This window comes from Oncorhynchus masou, chromosome 15, assembly GCF_036934945.1.
Source record: "Oncorhynchus masou masou isolate Uvic2021 chromosome 15, UVic_Omas_1.1, whole genome shotgun sequence".
Classification (NCBI taxonomy): Eukaryota; Metazoa; Chordata; class Actinopteri; order Salmoniformes; family Salmonidae; genus Oncorhynchus; species Oncorhynchus masou.
The window spans coordinates 16,626,586-16,645,709 of NC_088226.1; the positions used below are offsets into that span (position 1 = coordinate 16,626,586).

The window sequence follows — 19,124 nt, forward strand, 5'->3', positions numbered from 1 at the left end:
GTTGATGAATCATTTTTCCATGGCGAGGAAGTATAATGGCCTCCAGTAAGTAGGTCTTGTGTACTTCTTTGTGCCTGGTAAGATGCATGCGCGCCCTAAAGCAAATGTAGTCACTCCTCGGGTGCCTAGGCAGATGCATGTGCGTCATTGAAGTGAATGGGGTTACTCTCTACCTTTTGGAGAAAGTGTGTTTTGTACCAATAGGGTCCACATTTCCTCTGTATAGACTAGAGCATGAAGTCCAGTGGTCCTCGTACACCCAGCTTTAGTCCAGTCTGTCCAGCCTGACAGACAGACAGACTCCCTTTGCATGACAGTAGTGAGCGAAGTGACCTGAGAAGATCTAACCTGACCTGACTTCATCCTGCCAGCCCACCTCTTCACCCGCTACCTCACCCCAGCCACCGCACCCAACCACCCTCCACCTCTCTGTCAACCACTCGCCCACGTCTGCTAACCCCACACTCCTTTATTAACATCCTCTGACTACCATTACATCTACTTTCTTCTCTTTCTTTCCCTCTCTGTCTCACTCGCTCCGTCTCCCACTGAGCAGGCAGTATTAAATCCAGTCGCCGTTCCTCCTATCTTCTAGCCATCACCACGGAGCGCTCCAAGTCATGTGACGAGGGACTCAACACCTTCAGAGAGGAGGGCCGCGTCTTCTCGTGAGTAATGGATCGTCGGGGGGGGAGACGTGGGAATCGATTAGGAGGGATTCATCTGAATCATATGATCAATTCATTTCGTAGTAAATCTTACAGTAGTCATTTTTATTCTCCATAGGAGGCTGCCAAAGAGAGTGAAGAGTTTCTTCACTGATGGGGTGAGTTTTTCCCTGTTTCACAATAATAGTTGGCTGTATCCTACACGTGACCACACTGCAGATTGCAGAGGACCTTCCATTTACGGCAGCTAGGAGAGTGTGTCTGAAACCATTCGTTTTTAGGTGTGTTTATCCTAAAAACCTGTCGCGTGGTGTGTAACTTTTGACCCTGTGTGTGTGTGTGTGTGTGTGTGTGTGTGTGTGTGTGTGTGTGTGTGTGTGTGTGTGTGTGTGTGTGTGTGTGTGTGTGTGTGTGTGTGTGTGTGTGTGTGTGTGTGTGTGTGTGTGCGTGTGTGTGTGTTAGTCTCTGGACAGTCTGGGGGCAGCGGAGGAGGTGCGCTCCAAACGCCACTCCACCTCGGAGCTGGGCAGTATCAGCTACAGTGACATATGGAGAGAGGGATGGCTGCACTACAAACAGATCCTCACGGAGAAGGGCAAGGTGAGAGGGGGAGAGAGAGAAGAAAGAACGAGTAGAGGAATAGGACCTACTGCAGTTTAATGAGCCATTTCTTCTGTCCTCTCTGTCTCTCACTCCATTTCTTCTCTCTCTGTCCTTTCTGTCTCTCACTCCATTTCTTCTCTCTCTGTCCTCTGTCTCACACTCCATTTCTTCTCTCACTCCATTTCTTCTCTCTCTGTCCTTTCTGTCTCACTCCATTTCTTCTCTCTCTGTCCTTTGTCTCTCACTCCATTTCTTCTCTCTCTGTCATTTGTCTCTCACTCCATTTCTTCTCTCTGTGTCTCACTCCATTTCTTCTCTCTCTGTCTCTCACTCCATTTCCTGTCTCTCACTCCATTTCTTCTCTCACTGTCCTTTCTGTCTCTCACTCCATTTCTTCTGTCCTCTGTCTCTCTTCTTCTGTCTGTCTCTCACTCCATTTCTTCTCTCTCTGTCTCTCACTCCATTTCTGTCTCTCTCTGTCTTTCTGTCCCACTCCATCTCATTTCTGTCTCTCTGTCTCTCACTGTCCATTTCTCTCACTCCTTCTCTGTCCTCTCTGTCTCACTCCATTTCATTTCTTCTCTCTCTGTCTCTCACTCCATTTCTTCTCTCTGTGTCCTCTCTGTCTCACTCCATTTCTTCTCTCTCTGTCTCTCACTCCATTTCTTCTCTCTCTGTCCTCTCTGTCTCTCACTCCATTTCTTCTCTCTCTGTCTTCATTTCTTCTCTCTGTCCTCCATTTCATTTCTCTCTCTGTCCTTTCTGTCTCTCACTCCATTTCTTCTCTCTGTCCTGTCTCTGTCCTCTCTGTCTCTCACTCCATTTCTTCTCTCTCTGTCTCTCACTCCATTTCTTCTCTCTCTGTCTCTCACTCCATTTCTTCTCTCTCTGTCCTCTCTGTCTCTCACTCCATTTCTTCTCTCTCTTTCCTCTCTCACTCCATTTCTTCTCTCTGTCTCTCACTCCATTTCTTCTCTCTCTGTCCTTTCTGTCTCTCACTCCATTTCTTCTCTCTCTGTCCTTTCTGTCTCTCACTCCATTTCTTCTCTCACTGTCCTTTCTGTCTCTCACTCCATTTCTTCTCTCACTGTCCTTTCTGTCTCTCACTCCATTTCTTCTCTCTCTGTCCCTCTGTCTCTCACTCCATTTCTTCTCTCTCTGTCTCTCACTCCATTTCTTCTCTCTCTGTCCTCTCTGTCTCACTCCATTTCTTCTCTCACTGTCTCTGTCTCTCACTTCATTTCTTCTCTCTGTCCTGTCTCTCACTCCATTTCTTCTCTCTCTGTCCTCTCTGTCTCACTCCATTTCTTCTCTCTCTGTCTCTCACTCCATTTCTTCTCTCTCTGTCCTCTCTGTCTCTCACTCCATTTCTTCTCTCTCTGTCCTCTCTGTCTCTCACTCCATTTCTTCTCTCTCTGTCCTCTCTGTCTCTCACTCCATTTCTTCTCTCTCTGTCCTCTCTGTCTCTCACTCCATTTCTTCTCTCTCTGTCCTCTCTGTCTCTCACTCTCTCCGTTCCGTTGTGTGTTACAGAAGGTGGGCAGCGGCATGCGTCCATGGAGGCGGGTCTTCTCAGTGTTGCGCTCCCATTCGCTCTTCCTTTACAAGGACAAGAGGGAGGCGGTCCTGCGGGGCGCCACTCTGGGAGGCGATGCCGACGAGGAGCAGCCAATCAGCATCCGGGGCTGCCTGGTGGACATAGCGTACAGCGAGACCAAGCGCAAGCACGCACTGCGTCTGACCACTCAGGACTTTTGTGAGTACCTGCTGCAGGCCGAGGACAGAGAGGACATGCTGGACTGGATCAAGGTCATCAGCGAGAACAGCAAGACCGACAATGAGGTGGGTCAGAGGGCACCACTCTCACCTCTCAACTGACCTTTCCCCTCTCAACTCTGAACCTAGAACCCTCTGACCTCTCAACTCGAACCCTACAACCCTCATATCTTATGACACACACTGCATTCTATTTCTAGATCTCCTGTAACATTGTTGTACATGTCACCTTTCTTCACTGGTGTTGCTACAGTGTAAGGGTGTATTGATGAGGGAGTGGACCGTGTGTTTGTCTGTCTCAGGAGCTGGGATTCTCAAGACAGGCTCTGATCAGTAAGAAGCTCAATGACTACAGGAAACAGAGGTGAAGGACACATGCCTGTCACTATACAGCAGTAGTAATTGGTACATCCATCTTCCTTGTCCTGCCTGGCAGAGTCAGTTTGTAACAGTCTTCTCTCTGTCTCCCCCTGCCTCCAGTCCAACAGGCAACAAGCCGGACTCCTCTCCCAGGGTGTCCCGTGCCAAGCCTTCCTTCCTGCTGGCCAAGATGGAGAACGCTGCCGGGGCGCCGCGCTCACCCAAACCTGAGGGCAAAGGTCAGAGGCAGGAACCAACCAGCAGTGGTCATTCCCGATGGATGTTTGTTCTGACTCTGTCTGTCTGTCTGACTCGCTGTCCCTCTGTCTGTCCCCAGATGAGAGCAACCCCCCAAAGTCGCCATGGGGGATCAACATCATGAAGAAGTCCAAGAAGTCAGGGCCCAAGGCTTTTGGAGTGCGGCTAGAAGACTGCCAGCCAGCCGCCAACAACAAGGTCAGCCAGAGCCTCCCGTCCTCTAATCTGATCATATTCTGTAAATGTATCATTCTGTGCGTGTTTATATGCCCTGTGAAAGTATTTACTGAAAATGCATGGCGTATGGACATGTATGGGTCAGTGTGTGTCCACTGTTTACTATGATGTATTTGTGTGCTGGTAAGGTTATCTGTGTCCACTCCTGTCCGACCCTCCCTCCCTCCCTCTGTCTGCCCTCCCAGTTCATCCCTATGATCGTGGAGATATGCTGTGGGCTGGTGGAGGACATGGGTCTGGAGTACACCGGCATCTACAGGGTCCCAGGGAACAACGCAGTGGTGTCCAGCCTTCAGGACCAGCTCAACAAGGGGTCGGACATCAACCCTGCAGAGGAGGTGAGCAGAGCAGGACCCCAGTCGCACGCACAGGCACACACACACACACACACAACCTAGCGTACAGTAAGCAATAGGCACAGTAATCCATGACTGGATTAGATAGACACAGTATATGTAGTCATCTGTGGGATGGTGTTAAACAGCATCAGTGGGGTATACAAGTGTTCAGCAAAGGGTGACATGACCAACTATTCTATCCAACCGCGTCTCTGACGGTTGGCCCTTTAGTATTGCCTTTGACCTCTCTCTCTCCCTGTTCTTACCGCTTCACAGAAATGGCAGGATCTGAACGTGATCAGCAGCTTGCTCAAGTCTTTCTTCAGGAAACTTCCGGAGCCCCTCTTCACTGATGGTGAGTCCCCGTTTCGTTAGATGAGCCGTCAGTAGAAGGCAGGAATAAACTCTCCTTCATCCTCCTTTTAACAGTTACAGTTGAATGTTATGTTTTTATGTCAATGTATTGTAACTATTCATATTACTCTCATCCTCACAGATAAGTACAATGACTTCATCGACGCTAACCGGATGGAGAATGCCGGGGACCGGCTAAAGACCATGAAAAAACTGGTATGTGAATGTTGTCTGAACATGTTCTTCTATTTGCATATCCGGTATAGTCTTTCCCTGGAAGAATGATATGTTCAAGGGCTAACAGATTACACAGGATACTCAGAAGTGTTGACATATATCTCTCTCTCTTTCTCTCTCTCCCTCTCTCTCTCTCTCTCTCTTTCTCTCTCTCTCTCTCTCTCTCTCTTTCTCTCTTTCTCCCTCTCTCCCTCTTTCTCTTTTTCTCTCTCTCTCTCTCTCTCTCTTTCTCTCTCTCTCTCTCTCTCTTTTTTTTTCTCTCTCTCTCTCTTTCTCTCTTTCTCCCTCTCTCTCTTTCTCTCTTTCTCCCTCTCTCTCTCTCTCTCTCTCTCTCTCTCTTTTTCTCTCTCTCTTTTTCTCTCTCTCTGTGTGTGTGTGTGTGTGTTAGATCTGTGACTTACCAGACCATTACTACCACACTCTCAAGTTCCTGGTTGGCCATCTGAAGACGGTAGCTGACCACTGTGAGAAAAACAAGGTCTGGATACTGTTATCGTAGTGTTTTAACGTGAACATATTATTATAGGTGTGCGTCCTAAATGGCACCCTATTCCCTATGTAGTGCCCAACGTTTGTCCCGGACCCAATGGCACCTCATTCCCTATGTAAAGTGCCCTACCTTTTACAGAGTCACAGTTCAGATGTGTTAAACGCAAGGTCGCCACAGTAACAGATGATTAAGGGAGACTGATTTATAAGGAGGTGTATTGTTTCTGTGCGTGTAGATGGAACCTCGTAACTTGGCCCTGGTGTTCGGGCCCACGCTGGTTCGGACGTCTGAAGACAACATGACAGACATGGTGACTCACATGCCTGACCGCTACAAGATAGTCGAGACGCTCATCCAGCACGTGAGTGAGCCTCTAATCCCAACCAATGACAAACCGGTTTACTGGCTTCATGTTAGCTCTCCTCCAATGAGCTGGCGCTACCCTGTCGGAATATCATCTCACAGATCTTTTCTTTCTCTCTGCCTCCTCTCTCTCTCTCTCTCTCTGTTTCCTCCCACAGTATCTCTGGTTTTTCAGTGAGGACCTGGACAAGGATGAGAAGGTACAGTGGGACTGTGGGGACGGCTGTTCAGTTCACACGGTCATGTTGGAGCTCACAGTGTAATCTGCTCCAGTAAACAGCCCAAGTAGAATCCTGGGGATGTGCTATGATACCGTACATCTTACCTATGCTTCATTGCCTGCGTCCCATATTGCACCCTATTCCCTTTGTAGTGCACTACTTTTTTTTTACCAGAGCCCTATGGGGCCGTGAAAAAATAGCGCATTATATGGAGAATAGGGTGCCATTTGGGACACAGTCACTGATTCTGATGCAGGACTTAAATCCAGTGTTCATGTGATGTTTATGACTCGATGCCTTTCTCCCCTTCAGACTCCAGTAGACACGAAGGACCTGGTGCCTGCCCCCAATATCGACCACTTGCTCTCCAACATCGGCAGGACCGCTCTGCTAGGGGAGGCGTCAGGTAAGGGCCCGCCCACCACTGCCTAAATGCATCCAATCACAACCTGCACTGAGCTACTGACAACCTGTGCAGACCAATCACGGTTCACACTGTGGCCGAACTGGCCAATCAGTGACTGTCAACAATCATTGACAGCCACACAGTTGAACCAATCCCATACAATCAGGAAATAGGCATGACATACATTTGAAATGATTTGCCCTTGCCGAGTTTCTCTCCTTCCTGATTTGATCACTAGACTGTGTGCTTCTTTCCTCTCACCTGGTTTTCTTTTCTTCTTTATTACTCATCCTTCACTGTCTCTTCTACATCGCTGCATCCCTCTCTTAGCTGAGCCTGTGGAGCAGCCACTGCGGTAGGATGGGATTTCCCCTGCCAATTCCTGTGTGTGTTTGTGTTTGTGTGCGTGAGAAATAGTGAGTTTGGGTGTGATGGTGTTTTGTTAGTAAAAAAGTGGGTGGGTGTGTTTGGTCTTCAGAGGAAGTTGCTCTCGGCTCCCTCTCAGTGTCCGTCTGACTAAGGCAGGAGTTGTGTGTGAGGATGACCCTGTACTGTCACCCAGTCTGACTAATGGATTAATGACTTTGTGTTCTCTGTCACTGAGAGAGAAAGCCCCTCTATAGTGATCTCTCCATCTGTCTGTCCTGTCTACCTCACCTGCTCCACTCGTTCTGTATAGGCCCTCTCGTGTGCTACTCTGTGTGTGTGTGTGTGTGTGTGTGTGTGTGTGTGTGTGTGTGTGTGTGTGTGTGTGTGTGTGTGTGTGTGTGTGTGTGTGTGTGTGTGTGTGTGTGTGTGTGGGGTAAACAAACAAAGAATAGTAAATAGTAAACAAACAAAATATTTGGCCAACTGGGACATTTTGTTGGTCCCCACAAGGTCAAATGGGGTTTAGGGTTAAGTTTAGGAGCTAGGGTTAAGGTTAGGGTTATGGAAAATAGGATTTCGAATGGGACTGAATTGTCTCCCCACAAGGTTAGTTATACAAGACTGTGTGTGTATTTTGAGTGAGAGCATGTATGAGTGAGACCATTTTAGTGAGAGCGTGTGAGTGAGCATGTGTAAGTGAGAGCGAGAGCTAGTGAGCGTGAATTATTGTGAGTGAGTGAGAGCTAGTGAGTGAGATCTTGTGAGTGAGAACTAGTGAGTGAGAGCTAGTGAGAACTAGTGAGAACTAGTGAGAACTAGTGAGTGAGAGCTAGTGAGTGTGAGTGAATGAAAGTGAGAGCTTGTGAGTGAGTGTGAGTGAGTGAGCGAGACCGTGTGATCGCGACCGTGTGAGAGAGACCATGTGAGCTGAGAGTGCGAGCTTGTGAGTGTGAGTGAGTGAGCTAGTGCGTGAGAGCGAGTGAGAGCTAGTGAGTGAGAAAAGTGAGTGAGAGCTGGTGAGAGCTAGTGAGTGTGAGTGAGAGCTAGTGAGTGTGAGTGAGATCTAGTGAGTGTGAGTGAGAGCTAGTGAGTGGGAGTGAGAACTAGTGAGTGAGAGCTAGTGAGTGAGCGGTAGTGAGTGAGAGCAAGGGCGTGAGTGTGTGGTGATTGAAAAACCCTTTACTCAACCTTGTTTTCTGCCTTCCCTCCTCCCGACTCCTCCTTCACCAGTTGATGTCATCAGTGTTTGCCGTGATGTCATCAGTGTGTGCTGTGATTCCTTCATGCTGTTGTTTTTCCCCACCCTCGCCCCTCTCTCCAACAACCCTTGTCACATACCAGTCAGTTTGATCAACTCCATGACAATCAGTGGTTAGTGATGACACGTTGTTCTGTGTGTTAATGGTGTGTGACCAGTGTCTGTATGGTTCTGTTCCCCAGGGGAAGGTGACGGGTAGAGGGTGGGGCACAGAGGATTCACAACTCTCTCCTAATTGGATTTGTGTTGCATTAGAGCAGTCCCTAACATTTCCTGTGTTATAACAGTGTCAAAATGGTGTGTTTTTAAAACTCTAGCTAGCTAGATAGCAGAAAGGTTTGTTTTCTGAGCAGCAGCTCTGTGCCCCCCCCCATCACAGCCATTCACGCTCCTCCTCTCCTCCCATGTAACACAGACCAGCTTTACAGTGTACCTTCCCCTCTGACCCTCTCTCTTTGTCCTCTCTTAGACTCAACCAACAGTGACTCAGCTAAATCTAAGGTAAGGCCTCAGATAGCCAACTATGCTGTTTTACACCTTTAAAAAAAACAACTTCTGGCCACTCATATCACACAGGGCAGCTTCACAGACACAAAACAATCTTCTTCACTATCACAAAAAAAAAACATTCAAAGAGCTGAATCAAGTAACAACATTTTTCTTCACACCACCTAGTTATGGTTGAGGTTGTGTAAATCCTCCGACCTTTGACCTATGTGACTTTGTTTTGCCTCAGGGTTCGTGGGGGTCAAAGCGAGACCTCACTGCCAAGGACTTTCTGACCCTGTCCATCATGTCCGCCGTCACCGGACGCAAGCGCAGGAATCGCCACAACGGCCGCCTCGTGGGCAGCAGCACAGACGACGACTCGGAGCACGAGCCAATCAAAGCCAGCCACCTGGGGGCGGAGGAGGGAGAAGAGACGGGGCTGGTGGTGGCAGGAACAGACACCGCCCCACGAGCAGGGGGAGAGGAGGAGGAGGAAGATGAGGAGGAAGAAGAAGAGTCTGTAGTAGAAAGAGTGAGAGAGAAGGTAGAGGAGGTGATAGTTCCCAGCATGCCATGCGGTAGTGAGAAAGAGAAAGCAGGGCAGACGGTGATGCTGCTCTCTGAGGAAGAGGCGGTGACAGCGGAGGTGAAGGGCAGGGTGTGGCGGGGGCCAGAGGATGCTCGCTCTATCGTCTCCGGTTACTCCACCCTTTCCACACTGGGGCGGAGCCTGGCGTCTGAGGGCCGGTGCGATGAAGCTGACGACGAGCGCAGCGAGCTGGTGAGCGAGACGGACAATGAGAGTGGATTCGCCTCACGCTCCCTTACCCAGGAGAGACCTGAGAAACACCCCCCTGCATCTATTACACCCACCCTCACACCCCCAACCCCCACACAGCCCCCCACAGCAGCACAACGAAGCTTCCTCTACACACAATACAAACCCCACCTTGTCTCCCCTACGACCCAGCACACCACCCCAACCCCCTCCACACATACTCAGGACCCTGGGGAGAGGAGCGAGGGTGGGGCGCGATCCACCACCCCCTCCTCCTCCTCCTCCGCCACCACCCACAGACTACACCCCCGGCCCTCCTTCAACTCCCACAAGCTGATCCAGTGTGACACGCTGGCTAGGAAGAAGCTAAAGGACAGAGGGAAGACCAAGGCTCATTCTCTGGACCTCCCTGGGCCTTCAGGAGAGGAGGGAGCTGGGGCCCAGAGGAACCGATCCAGGACCAACCCTTCCTCAGGGAGCAGCCAGGAGAGCCTACGTCCACCCCGGCCAAAAGAAGCCCTGCCCCCCAGCGAGGCTGCCTCTTTCACCCCCAGCGGGACAGGGCAGGGTCAGGGGCGAGGGTCTCTGGCTGACCAGGTGCGTGCGCGCCTGCTGGGCTCGGCTGATGACCTGCGCATTGTGGGGCTGAGAAAGCCACTCTCCCCGGAGACGAGGAGGAAGAGACGGGCCTGGAGAAGACACACTGTGGTGGTCTCACCTACCGAGTCGGGCGACAAGAGGCCTGCGCTAGCCACCAACAAGTTCCCCATGTCGCTGGCCACTTCCAACCAGGGCAAACCACAGAGATCACCCCTCGACCACCAGGAGCTTGACCCAAGACACCCTCTTCCCCTGGGCCAGAATCCCCCCATCACACGCCGAGCACCCGCCTCCAGGTTCCATCAGTACCTGTAAGTATGGACAAAGACTCATAGGCCTGTAAGTTACAAGGCCCCTGGCCTCCCTCTCAAATTCTCCCTCCCCTGAGCTGCTGAGCCAGGGCTGCTGTGTTCGAGGGTCAGATAGTGCTGACCCTGAGTCAGTTGCATGATGGCAGTGGGTAGTGGACAGCAGAGCCACAGACAGACACAAGGGGTCTTGTGACAGGTCTGAGAACAGTTTCCAGCCTGCAGTCTACTCCGTTTGCATGGCAAGGGGCATTCCAGTATTTGCCAAAGCTTATGTCTTTTGTGTGTTTTAAAAATGAAATAAAATAATGCAAAATTGCAATGGGGCTGCAGAAGCACAGACAGACAGACCTCATCACAGTTGATATTAAAGCCAAGAACTCTCCCTCATGCAGGCAGCAGACAGACGGTGTGTTACTGAATAATAGGATCCTTCCTGTCCTCTCGGTTGCTTCCTGTCTAACACAGGAAGTGGGTTGTCCTCTCCCAATGCACAGGGAAGAGCATGCCAAACCAAGCCTACCCAGGGTTCCTCACAGAGTGAAACTTTCAACAGGACTGTGAGCTCTCTCTCTCTGTCTTTCACACTCACTCACACACACACACATACAGACACAAACACACACACACTAGCTGAGAGATCAGCACATATACTATAAGAAGAGTACAAGCAGTATTGGAATGTGAGTTTTAAGGGAGAACTCTAACCTTTGGCCCCAGCACTGACTTCTATATCAGTCTTCCTTAATATTCTGTTACAATGATGACCACAGAACAACTGGCTCTAACACTCAACTAGTTGCCAACACAGAGAAATAACATAACTCTCTCTCTCTCTCTCACACACACACACACACACACACGCACACACACACACACTGTCTTCGTTAATGTTTGTCTGTCTGTACATATGTGTGTTTGCCTGACAATACTCGTGAGTATGTTTGAGTGTGCAGGTGTTTGTGTGTTGAACTATTTTGTAACATTTGTAAAAAGCCTTGTTAAGTTAACCTTGTAAATATATATATTACATTATCTTTATTTTTTTTTATTGTTTCATGGTTTACATAAGTGCACACAGGTGCACCATAATTTCCTTCAAGATGTTACTTGAAATGTTTCCCTTAATATATAATTTTTTTTTGTTTTATATACAGTAAATATTATATATATATTTTTTTTTTTGTATGAAAAGAATAAGTAATTTTTATTGTGTTTTGACTTCTCGGATGTACCTGTTTTTAAAACAAACAAAAAAATCCTGAACCTGACTTAAAGCCTGTTCCTTGTTTCCTCGTAGACGGCCTTTCTCTGTGACTCACAGTACTATGCAGAGATACTTTCTCTCATTTAGCAAAGATAGAATAACTCATCCAACATTAACATTCTCCAGTCAAAATTGTGGCAGTTGAAATGCCTCTCCGTTTCATGGCTGGATTAGCATCCATTTCCGCATTCCCCTTGCTGACACTACTATCTACCTTATGCTGACAATGCTTATCTTATTTGGCAGCAAACAGGGCTTTATCTACCATAACCTAATTTAAGTCAGAATAATGTGTGTATGCTTCTCAGCTCCCTTATCAAAGAACGATCACATACTGTCCTTGCATCAACTCTATCATAACTGTCTTCTCAATTGGATGAAGTATTAGTTGGTAATAATTTGCTTGACCAAACCTGCCTACGTGTACCAGAGGAAACATTTGTTATCATTTTATGAGTGACCGAGAAAGCGCGAAATATTGACAACATGCCCTGTTAAACGTCAAGGATTATAAATGCAACCTGCATGTATACACAAAGTTACATTTTGTAAAGTCTGTCAAGTATATTTTATTTGTTATATTATCAGGAATATTTCAAGTATTAAGCCATCTTCATGTCATATATTACATTTCCATAAGGTTAGACTCAATTGAATAACCACTGTGAGTGGGGTGCTTCAGAAATCCTGGATACAAATGACTGATTGCAGAAATGTGGTTACCATAAGTATCCATTTTTGGGTCTGCTGTGTTTCTAGACTTGCATGCCATTCTCTTGGCCATGGTCCAAGATGAGTTTCCATTTCCCAAATACTCTTTAATAACTGTCCCTCGACCAATGTCATATGGGAATTATTATTTGGTTTCCCCCTTTGCCTGACAGGAATTTTGTCATCGTAAAATGTCATTGACTTTTAATTAGTCTTGTCTTACCTCAAGAGTTGCCCTACAAGTGCCTGATTTCTAGAGTGTTTTTGTTCTGCAGTGCCATGGCCAGTCCTCACCTCCCCATTAACCCTCATTATTCCAGACTCTCAACGCCAGAAGCCTCAACCTTCACATCTAGTTATAAGCCAGACTGAATCCATTCTCTTCTCGTTGCTGTGCTGACATCTTATCCGCTGACCCAAAGACCTGTATCATACATACAAGCAGCCTCTCTGGGAGGCCATTAAAAGCACACTGTGTCTGGCCAAGGACTTGTCTATGCAGTCGGTTAACAAGCACTAACAAACAGCAGAACACCTGATGCTGCAAGGGGAGGGAAGGTATGGTGCTCTCACCTGCTTTTCTCACACACAGAGGTTCTTTCATGTGGACAGTGTTTTGTATGGTTCACATAACAAGTCCTAAGTAAGGGTAATCAATACCTAGAACAGGGTAATATGGTACCAACTCATTTGCATTAGATTTTGTTTGATGAACTAACTGTATACATTTAAACTGTCAGCCAATAGGAGACATACAGCTGAGCTTAACAGAGCTGAACCAAACTGCTCATGCCTTCATCAAAAAGATAAATACATAACATTTTTAGAAAATTCCGACAACACTCAATGTGTGTTTAGCTGTCCGTTTCTTGAATTGTGATATACCTTAATGTTTGTTATTATGTCTGATAATATGTTGTACATATTGCATTGATATGTAACATATTGTATTGTGTAAAGTACATTTTGAATTGCTTTGAGTAAACAATCTTATAAGAAAATGCTTTTGCTTCAAAGCAAGGTTATATGATGTAAATAAACAGAATTAGGTTTTAAAAATGTTTTGCAGTTGCTTGATAATTTTGGAAATGTTTAATGTCAATAGTATTCTGTGATCATTGCTGACATGTGTCATTCCAGGCAACAGTTTCAGATATTTCATTGAAATTGGGAAGGATGTCAGTCCACATGAACAAAATGAATTCACAAACAAAAAAAGTGGAACCAGGTTTGTGACACCACTGATTGGCATCCACCCAATGCATCCTGCACCACAATAAAAAATGCTGTACATTTTTTTTCCATCACGGATGAATCTTGGAACTACATTACCCATAATTATGCTGTAGAGCAGTCAGTCTTGCACCACACTACCCTGAATGCATCCAGAGAGGACCTGACAACTCGAAATCGGTGCAAATAATATCAGATTCCTGAAGTTTTGTATACATTTGTTTCAGTGTATTGTATGTCGGTAAACCTCGTTTGATTGGGAGAATTTAAGTGTGTAAATATGCGTAAAACCTAGCTAGCTAACAAGTTAGCAAAGTCCTGCTAATAACAAGGAAGTCGTTAGCTGGCCTAGCATGGTAAATATATGCATATTTTGACCAGCCATATAGCTAGTTACCAAACCTGCGTTTTAGACAGAGGTATGTTAACAATTAGCTAGCAATCTAAGTATAAACAACTCTAGTTGGTAAGCGATTTCATTTGCTCTGCCCACAGCCCACGTTGTACATAAAATGTACCATTTGGGAATATATTGACACAGAAGTGTATTTCCAACTTTGTGTCAATGTTCTTGACAACATTTTATCTCTTGAGTCTGAAACCAGGCTAAATGGGTCAGCGTTACTTATCTATTTTTTATTATTAGCTTTCCTCTCTTTAAAGGGATAGTTCACCCAAATTATATATTGGTTTCCTTACCCTGTAAGTCTATGGACAAGGTATGACAGCAATCCATGCATTGGTTTGTTTTACCTGGCCAGTTTCATACATAAGTAACTTAATTGAGCAACACTCAATGTTGGATACTTTAGAATGATTTGGACCTGAAGAACAAAAATTACTAATTTCATTGACCTGCATTGGATTTGTTTTTGAATGAATTCAATGTGAATGTTAAGCCTACCAATCTCATTTTATGAGTAATAGCAAAATGTAATGAAAAAGTGACGTTCTTCCCTGACATGCGTTGATTACCCTTGGCCCAATAAGTTTCATATCCCAAATTATACCATGGAAGTAGGGCAATGCAACTCCAATAGGACCCTTGCCTTGTTTAGAAAGACTATTTTAGCAAGTCGGAGTCATCTGCTCGATGAGCTTTAGCCTGCAACATTAGGTCCATTTCGCATACCACTGAGACAGGTCAAGAGGTGACCTATTGAGAGTTGGAGTACAAAATAGCTTTTGTAAGGATATGTTGTGAGACCTCACAAAACCAACAGCTACAGACATATCAGGGTCTGTACCCAACCCTGGATTCGATTCCAGGCCATATCACAACCAGCTGTGATTGGGAGTCCCTTAGGGCAGCACACAATTGGCCCAGTATCGTCAGGGTTTGGCCGGGGTAGGCAGTCATTGTAAATACAAATTTGTTCTTAACTGACTTGCCTAGTTAAAATAAAAAATACTTTCTAAATGTCATCCTTTACTAGTTACCTGTCCAACATTGTAATCAACGTAACTTTTGGATTACCCAAACTAACTTAATCAGATTACTTCCTAATCAGTTACTCCCCAACCCTGCATATCCAAATATATGGCTGTAGATTCTTGGCAGTTGTTTACCAATGGTTGCATTATGCAACCTGCATATCATTTCTATAGTGGTAATGAGTGATGCAGTCACAACTTACCTGATTTGGTAGTGGTTCATCTAAGGATATTAAGGACACATCTGAATGAATCTGAAAAACTAGGCATATTCCATCACTTTGCATCTGCCTAAATAGTGAAAAGAAATTGATGTAAATCAATAGCTGTAAAATGGCTTGCAGATAATAGCCAAATACTTTGTTGGTATCAGGCAAAATCTTTATTTACCCCCTACGGAAAAAAAACAATTGTTTGTGTACATGTTAATTTGCACATTTAATTTTGGGAAAGTTATTTGAAACTCTCAAAATAAGCATTTTTTTTTTTAAACAAATGTTACATTTGGACAAACAGTCCTGCTGATTTAACAAATTGTGGGATAGTATTTTAATGCATGCATACCAGGGAAACAAAAACAACGTATTTCCAAATACATTCTCTTTATAAAAAAGAAAATAATTAAATATATACATTACTTATTGAAAAACTTTAAACAGGCGCCTTACAGTCCAAATAGAAAAGAATGCTCAAATTTTGCAACGCAATTTTACGGACCGTCACTGAACATTCCAGAGTTAACAAACCGATTTCATAAAACTGGTGACACTTTTTTAAAGTCCCGTTTTGTCCCCTCGTTTCCATATTTTACCTGGTTCTATCCATTTCTAGTCACCTAATGTGACAATCTGCTCCTTGCTCTGCGGACGTTGCTCACTGTTCTGCGCCCTCAGTCTCTCCAATTCACCCTCCAATTCTCTGATCCGCGCCGAATTCGACGGGGGCACCTGGCTATCATCTGTGGTGTCCGGGTTGGTTACGCGCCGCAAGCGGGTGTTCTCTTCCTCCAGACGGGACATGCACTTCTCCAGCTCCAGGTATTCTTGAACCAGCTCTTGCTTGGACATGTTTTGAAGACTCTCGATGTGGTATTTCTCGTAGGTCTCGGAAAAGTCTCTCTGAAGAAACTCCCCACCTGCGTTTCCAGGCCTCCCGATGCCGTCGCTGCCACCACCGCTGCCATAGTCCTCCTCCTCCTCCACATCGAAAAGCTCGTCCTCACTTGCGGTGTCCTCTGGGCGAGCACCAGTCCCCAACTGACGTCGGGGACCACTTTCGGTATTCAGATCCGGTTCCTCTCGGTCGTGTTCATCCATAAGGAACTGCGTTGTATTGTAGGGGGCAACGGGCAACCCCTTCGCGAACATCTCTGCTCTCACTCGGGACGCTCGTTCGGTCTCTCGCTCGTCAAGCTTTTTCTTTTCTTCCCAAGAAAGTTTAAAATAAGGCTTCCATTGACGCTTCTTTTTGGATGGTCGACGCCTGTGTTTCTTCTTGCCCTGACGCGCATCTACAGCTGCCCCGGCGCCTGGAGAGCCAGAGTCGGTTCTCTTCCCACACTCGCCTTGCACTTGACTCAGGGTCTCCTCGTGCGGTCCATCTCCACTATTTCCGTGGGCTACGAGGCCACCCTCTCCGGCTGCATCTGCTCCGGGTTCCTGGCAGGGCTGTGTTGCTGCTGGGCACTTAGGAAGTGCATTTCCGGCAACGAATCTTGGGCACACCTCCCTCTGCCCGCCTTGCATTTGCCACAACTTGTCTGCAGGGATAACCCCGCCGTCACTCTCTGCTTGCTGCTGTTTATCTCCATATCGCCCCCTACCGCCAGTCTCAAGTCCACGGCTCTCATTGGTTTGGGGATGCTCCACAACTCTTCCTCTCCCACTTGATGGGGTATCTGAAGTTTTCAGGTGATGGGTCTTCTCAATGCTCGGTTCTGTCATCCTGATGTATACTGTTTGGGCTGTTCGCCTTACCACATGTCAACCGTTGTCTCTGTGCGAATTAAACTAAATGTTAATTAAAATATATTTTGCAAACTTTTGCTAAGTACACTTTCTGTGTCTTAATATGAGCAACATTTACTTGACAAGAAATGTTTAGCTAACTTTCGAAACGGTCACTATCGCTACTCTTTAAAAAAAAAGTTATGAATGGTAACACTTGTTACTTCTCGAATGATTCGTCAGAGCTACTGTAGCTAGCTAGCGAACTAAGGTTAACTATTTCGGTGCCGCTAGTAATCCTTCTCAGGTTCGTATTTCATCTCCACAACAGTGACTGTCCAGTATGCTACCACAGAATGAGTTCGCGGTTTTATATAAACTCTACGACCGCCAGTGCGCATGCTGCCTTTCTTGACTCTACTTGTTTTGTGGGATATGTAGTTCCAATGTAGGTAAATTACTAGCGAGACCGCCCATGACCAACTACCTGACCCACAATTCTAGGGCATTTATCGAAAGTTTAAGCCAATCAAGATTTAGGATATAGGACCACCCTCTCATTGCTGCTATTGGACAAAATTGCATATTCACTGTTGCTAAGCTTAAATCATATTATTATTGGTTATCCCGAGAGTCAATCAAGTGCACATTGGGTCCAAGAGGAAAGTAGTCCGGGGCATTCTTTCAGACGCTACCATGTATAAATGGAGGGGGGAATTAGTTCACGTTTTGAAGAGTCTTCGAATTAATCTTCATTAATCGATATTCCACTTATACTGTATACCACAAATAAATTATGACATAGGAGTATGTCGTGTCTTTTATCTATTAATGATTGTTTTGCTTTGTATCACTCCCACAAACATTGAGACAATCCTTTCTTTCTAAAGGTAATGAACCCGTCATCCTGAACAAACTAGTCCTTTTTTACAGACCGTGTAGAAAAACGATTAACTAACGGCTATGCACTATGTTCATTTTGTTAATATTTAAACAATTACACAATTATTTTATGTGGTTTTAAATAGTGTAGGGTTTAACTTTATTCGTTTTTTGTATTATTCTTTCTGGTGCGGAGCGATATTTCCCTCGCCTCCCACTAATGCGCAAGGATAAGAGTGTGGAACGACGCGTAAAGAAGCGACATTTTATTTATCGAGACCGAGCTAGCCAGTAGCGAGTCCCACTCAATTTTTCAGAACAACAATGGTGAAATGTTAAAATAACACAATTGCCCACTTTTTAGAGTTACGTTTAAGCTTATTGTCAACGATTAGTTATCAGTTGATTAAACGTGCCTCTCTTTGACCCCGTTTCTATTTCTATAAAGGCTTGCCGACTGAGGTTAGCTGGCTAGCTAATATGCTAACTAGTGTCACATGCATGTGCAGTGAAATATACAACTTTAGATCCAAATATTGTATTGTCTTGGCAAACGCTTTCATACTCGTATATATTAGCATATTGTAAAATGTAAGCCTATTGCAAGCTCGTTGAAATCATTAATTAGCATGTGAGCTTGCTCGACCAGTCGCTAGGTACCAGGACCAATAATAACTAGTTAGCTAGCCAATTCCTTATTTTTATGGATGTTACCATAACCAAGTTCTAACTAAGCAAACATCCTGCACTAAAGTGGGAGTATCGATGGACACAGTATTGTAATATAGCTAGCTGGCTAACAACGTTCAAAACATGCAATCAAACTAAATGTTGAGCTAGCACTGATTTGCTAGTTTGTTAGTAGCATACAGCTACTAGCTAGGATAGCTGGTAGTTAGGTCTCTACTGTGGTTGAAATATCTAGTCTTTTAAATTACCTAATTATATCTGCATTAATGTAAGCAGCATATATCATTTCAAACTGTCACAATTGAGTAATTACCTCTTCAAACACGGCATATGTTTGCATAACAAATACACAGTTGAATGCATTATTTGAAAATCTCACTGAAGGTATACACAAGACAGAAATGACAGTGTCTGTATATTTTGACTGATATGCAATGTCCTTATTCTCTGCAGGCTAAAGATTCCTCCTACATGGAGAGGGCACATCTCAGTGGCATTTTACATGGTTCCCACTTTGTGTGTGATGGCTGCTGTAGGCTATATGCATGTAGGTCTACTTTTCGGTGGGTAGGCATCCCCTCCCCCTCATACCATAGACCTTTCTCTCAATCACATTCACTCTTATCCTGATTTTCTCCTAAATTGTCATCTTCAATCATTCCCCCACTCACAACCCCTTGCTCTCTCTTTCATTATTTTGTCCTCTCTTTCATCTATTATTTTTGCTCCATTGCTTTCTCTTATTGAGCATCTCTCCCTTCTGTCATCTTTTTTTTTCTTGGTCCTTTCATCATCATTTTTCTTGGAGCAGTTGACGCAAGAGTAGGCTATACCCGAATGTATAGGCC

General features: G+C 45.6%; 2 protein-coding genes across 10 annotated transcripts in view; one reads left to right on the top strand and one right to left on the bottom strand.

Moving 5' to 3' along the window:
- The window catches only part of LOC135555763 (rho GTPase-activating protein 23-like), a 117,465-nt gene extending 104,315 nt beyond the window's left edge, over nucleotides 1–13,150 (top strand). For 7 of the 9 annotated variants that reach the window (XM_064988480.1, XM_064988477.1, XM_064988479.1 and 4 more), the window contains 17 exons: nucleotides 557–668; nucleotides 787–826; nucleotides 1,131–1,268; nucleotides 2,805–3,113; nucleotides 3,350–3,411; nucleotides 3,528–3,646; nucleotides 3,745–3,863; nucleotides 4,088–4,240; nucleotides 4,517–4,595; nucleotides 4,737–4,810; nucleotides 5,220–5,309; nucleotides 5,557–5,682; nucleotides 5,843–5,884; nucleotides 6,218–6,311; nucleotides 8,408–8,439; nucleotides 8,675–10,116; nucleotides 10,509–13,150. In XM_064988480.1, the coding sequence (XP_064844552.1) occupies nucleotides 557–668; nucleotides 787–826; nucleotides 1,131–1,268; nucleotides 2,805–3,113; nucleotides 3,350–3,411; nucleotides 3,528–3,646; nucleotides 3,745–3,863; nucleotides 4,088–4,240; nucleotides 4,517–4,595; nucleotides 4,737–4,810; nucleotides 5,220–5,309; nucleotides 5,557–5,682; nucleotides 5,843–5,884; nucleotides 6,218–6,311; nucleotides 8,408–8,439; nucleotides 8,675–10,116; nucleotides 10,509–10,677 (3,200 nt within the window). In that variant the 3' untranslated portion in view covers nucleotides 10,678–13,150. The remainder of the gene's footprint in view (nucleotides 1–556; nucleotides 669–786; nucleotides 827–1,130; nucleotides 1,269–2,804; nucleotides 3,114–3,349; nucleotides 3,412–3,527; nucleotides 3,647–3,744; nucleotides 3,864–4,087; nucleotides 4,241–4,516; nucleotides 4,596–4,736; nucleotides 4,811–5,219; nucleotides 5,310–5,556; nucleotides 5,683–5,842; nucleotides 5,885–6,217; nucleotides 6,312–8,407; nucleotides 8,440–8,674; nucleotides 10,117–10,508) is intronic. The other 2 variants (XM_064988475.1, XM_064988478.1) reach the window with 1 other exon arrangement.
- Nucleotides 13,151–15,116: 1,966 nt separating this feature from the next.
- Nucleotides 15,117–17,423, bottom strand: LOC135555765 (protein HEXIM1-like). Its single transcript, XM_064988483.1, has one exon. The coding sequence runs from the start codon at nucleotides 16,699–16,701 to the stop codon at nucleotides 15,586–15,588; it is 1,116 nt and encodes a 371-aa protein (XP_064844555.1). The 5' UTR covers nucleotides 16,702–17,423; the 3' UTR covers nucleotides 15,117–15,585.
- Between the last annotated feature and the right edge of the window lie 1,701 nt (nucleotides 17,424–19,124).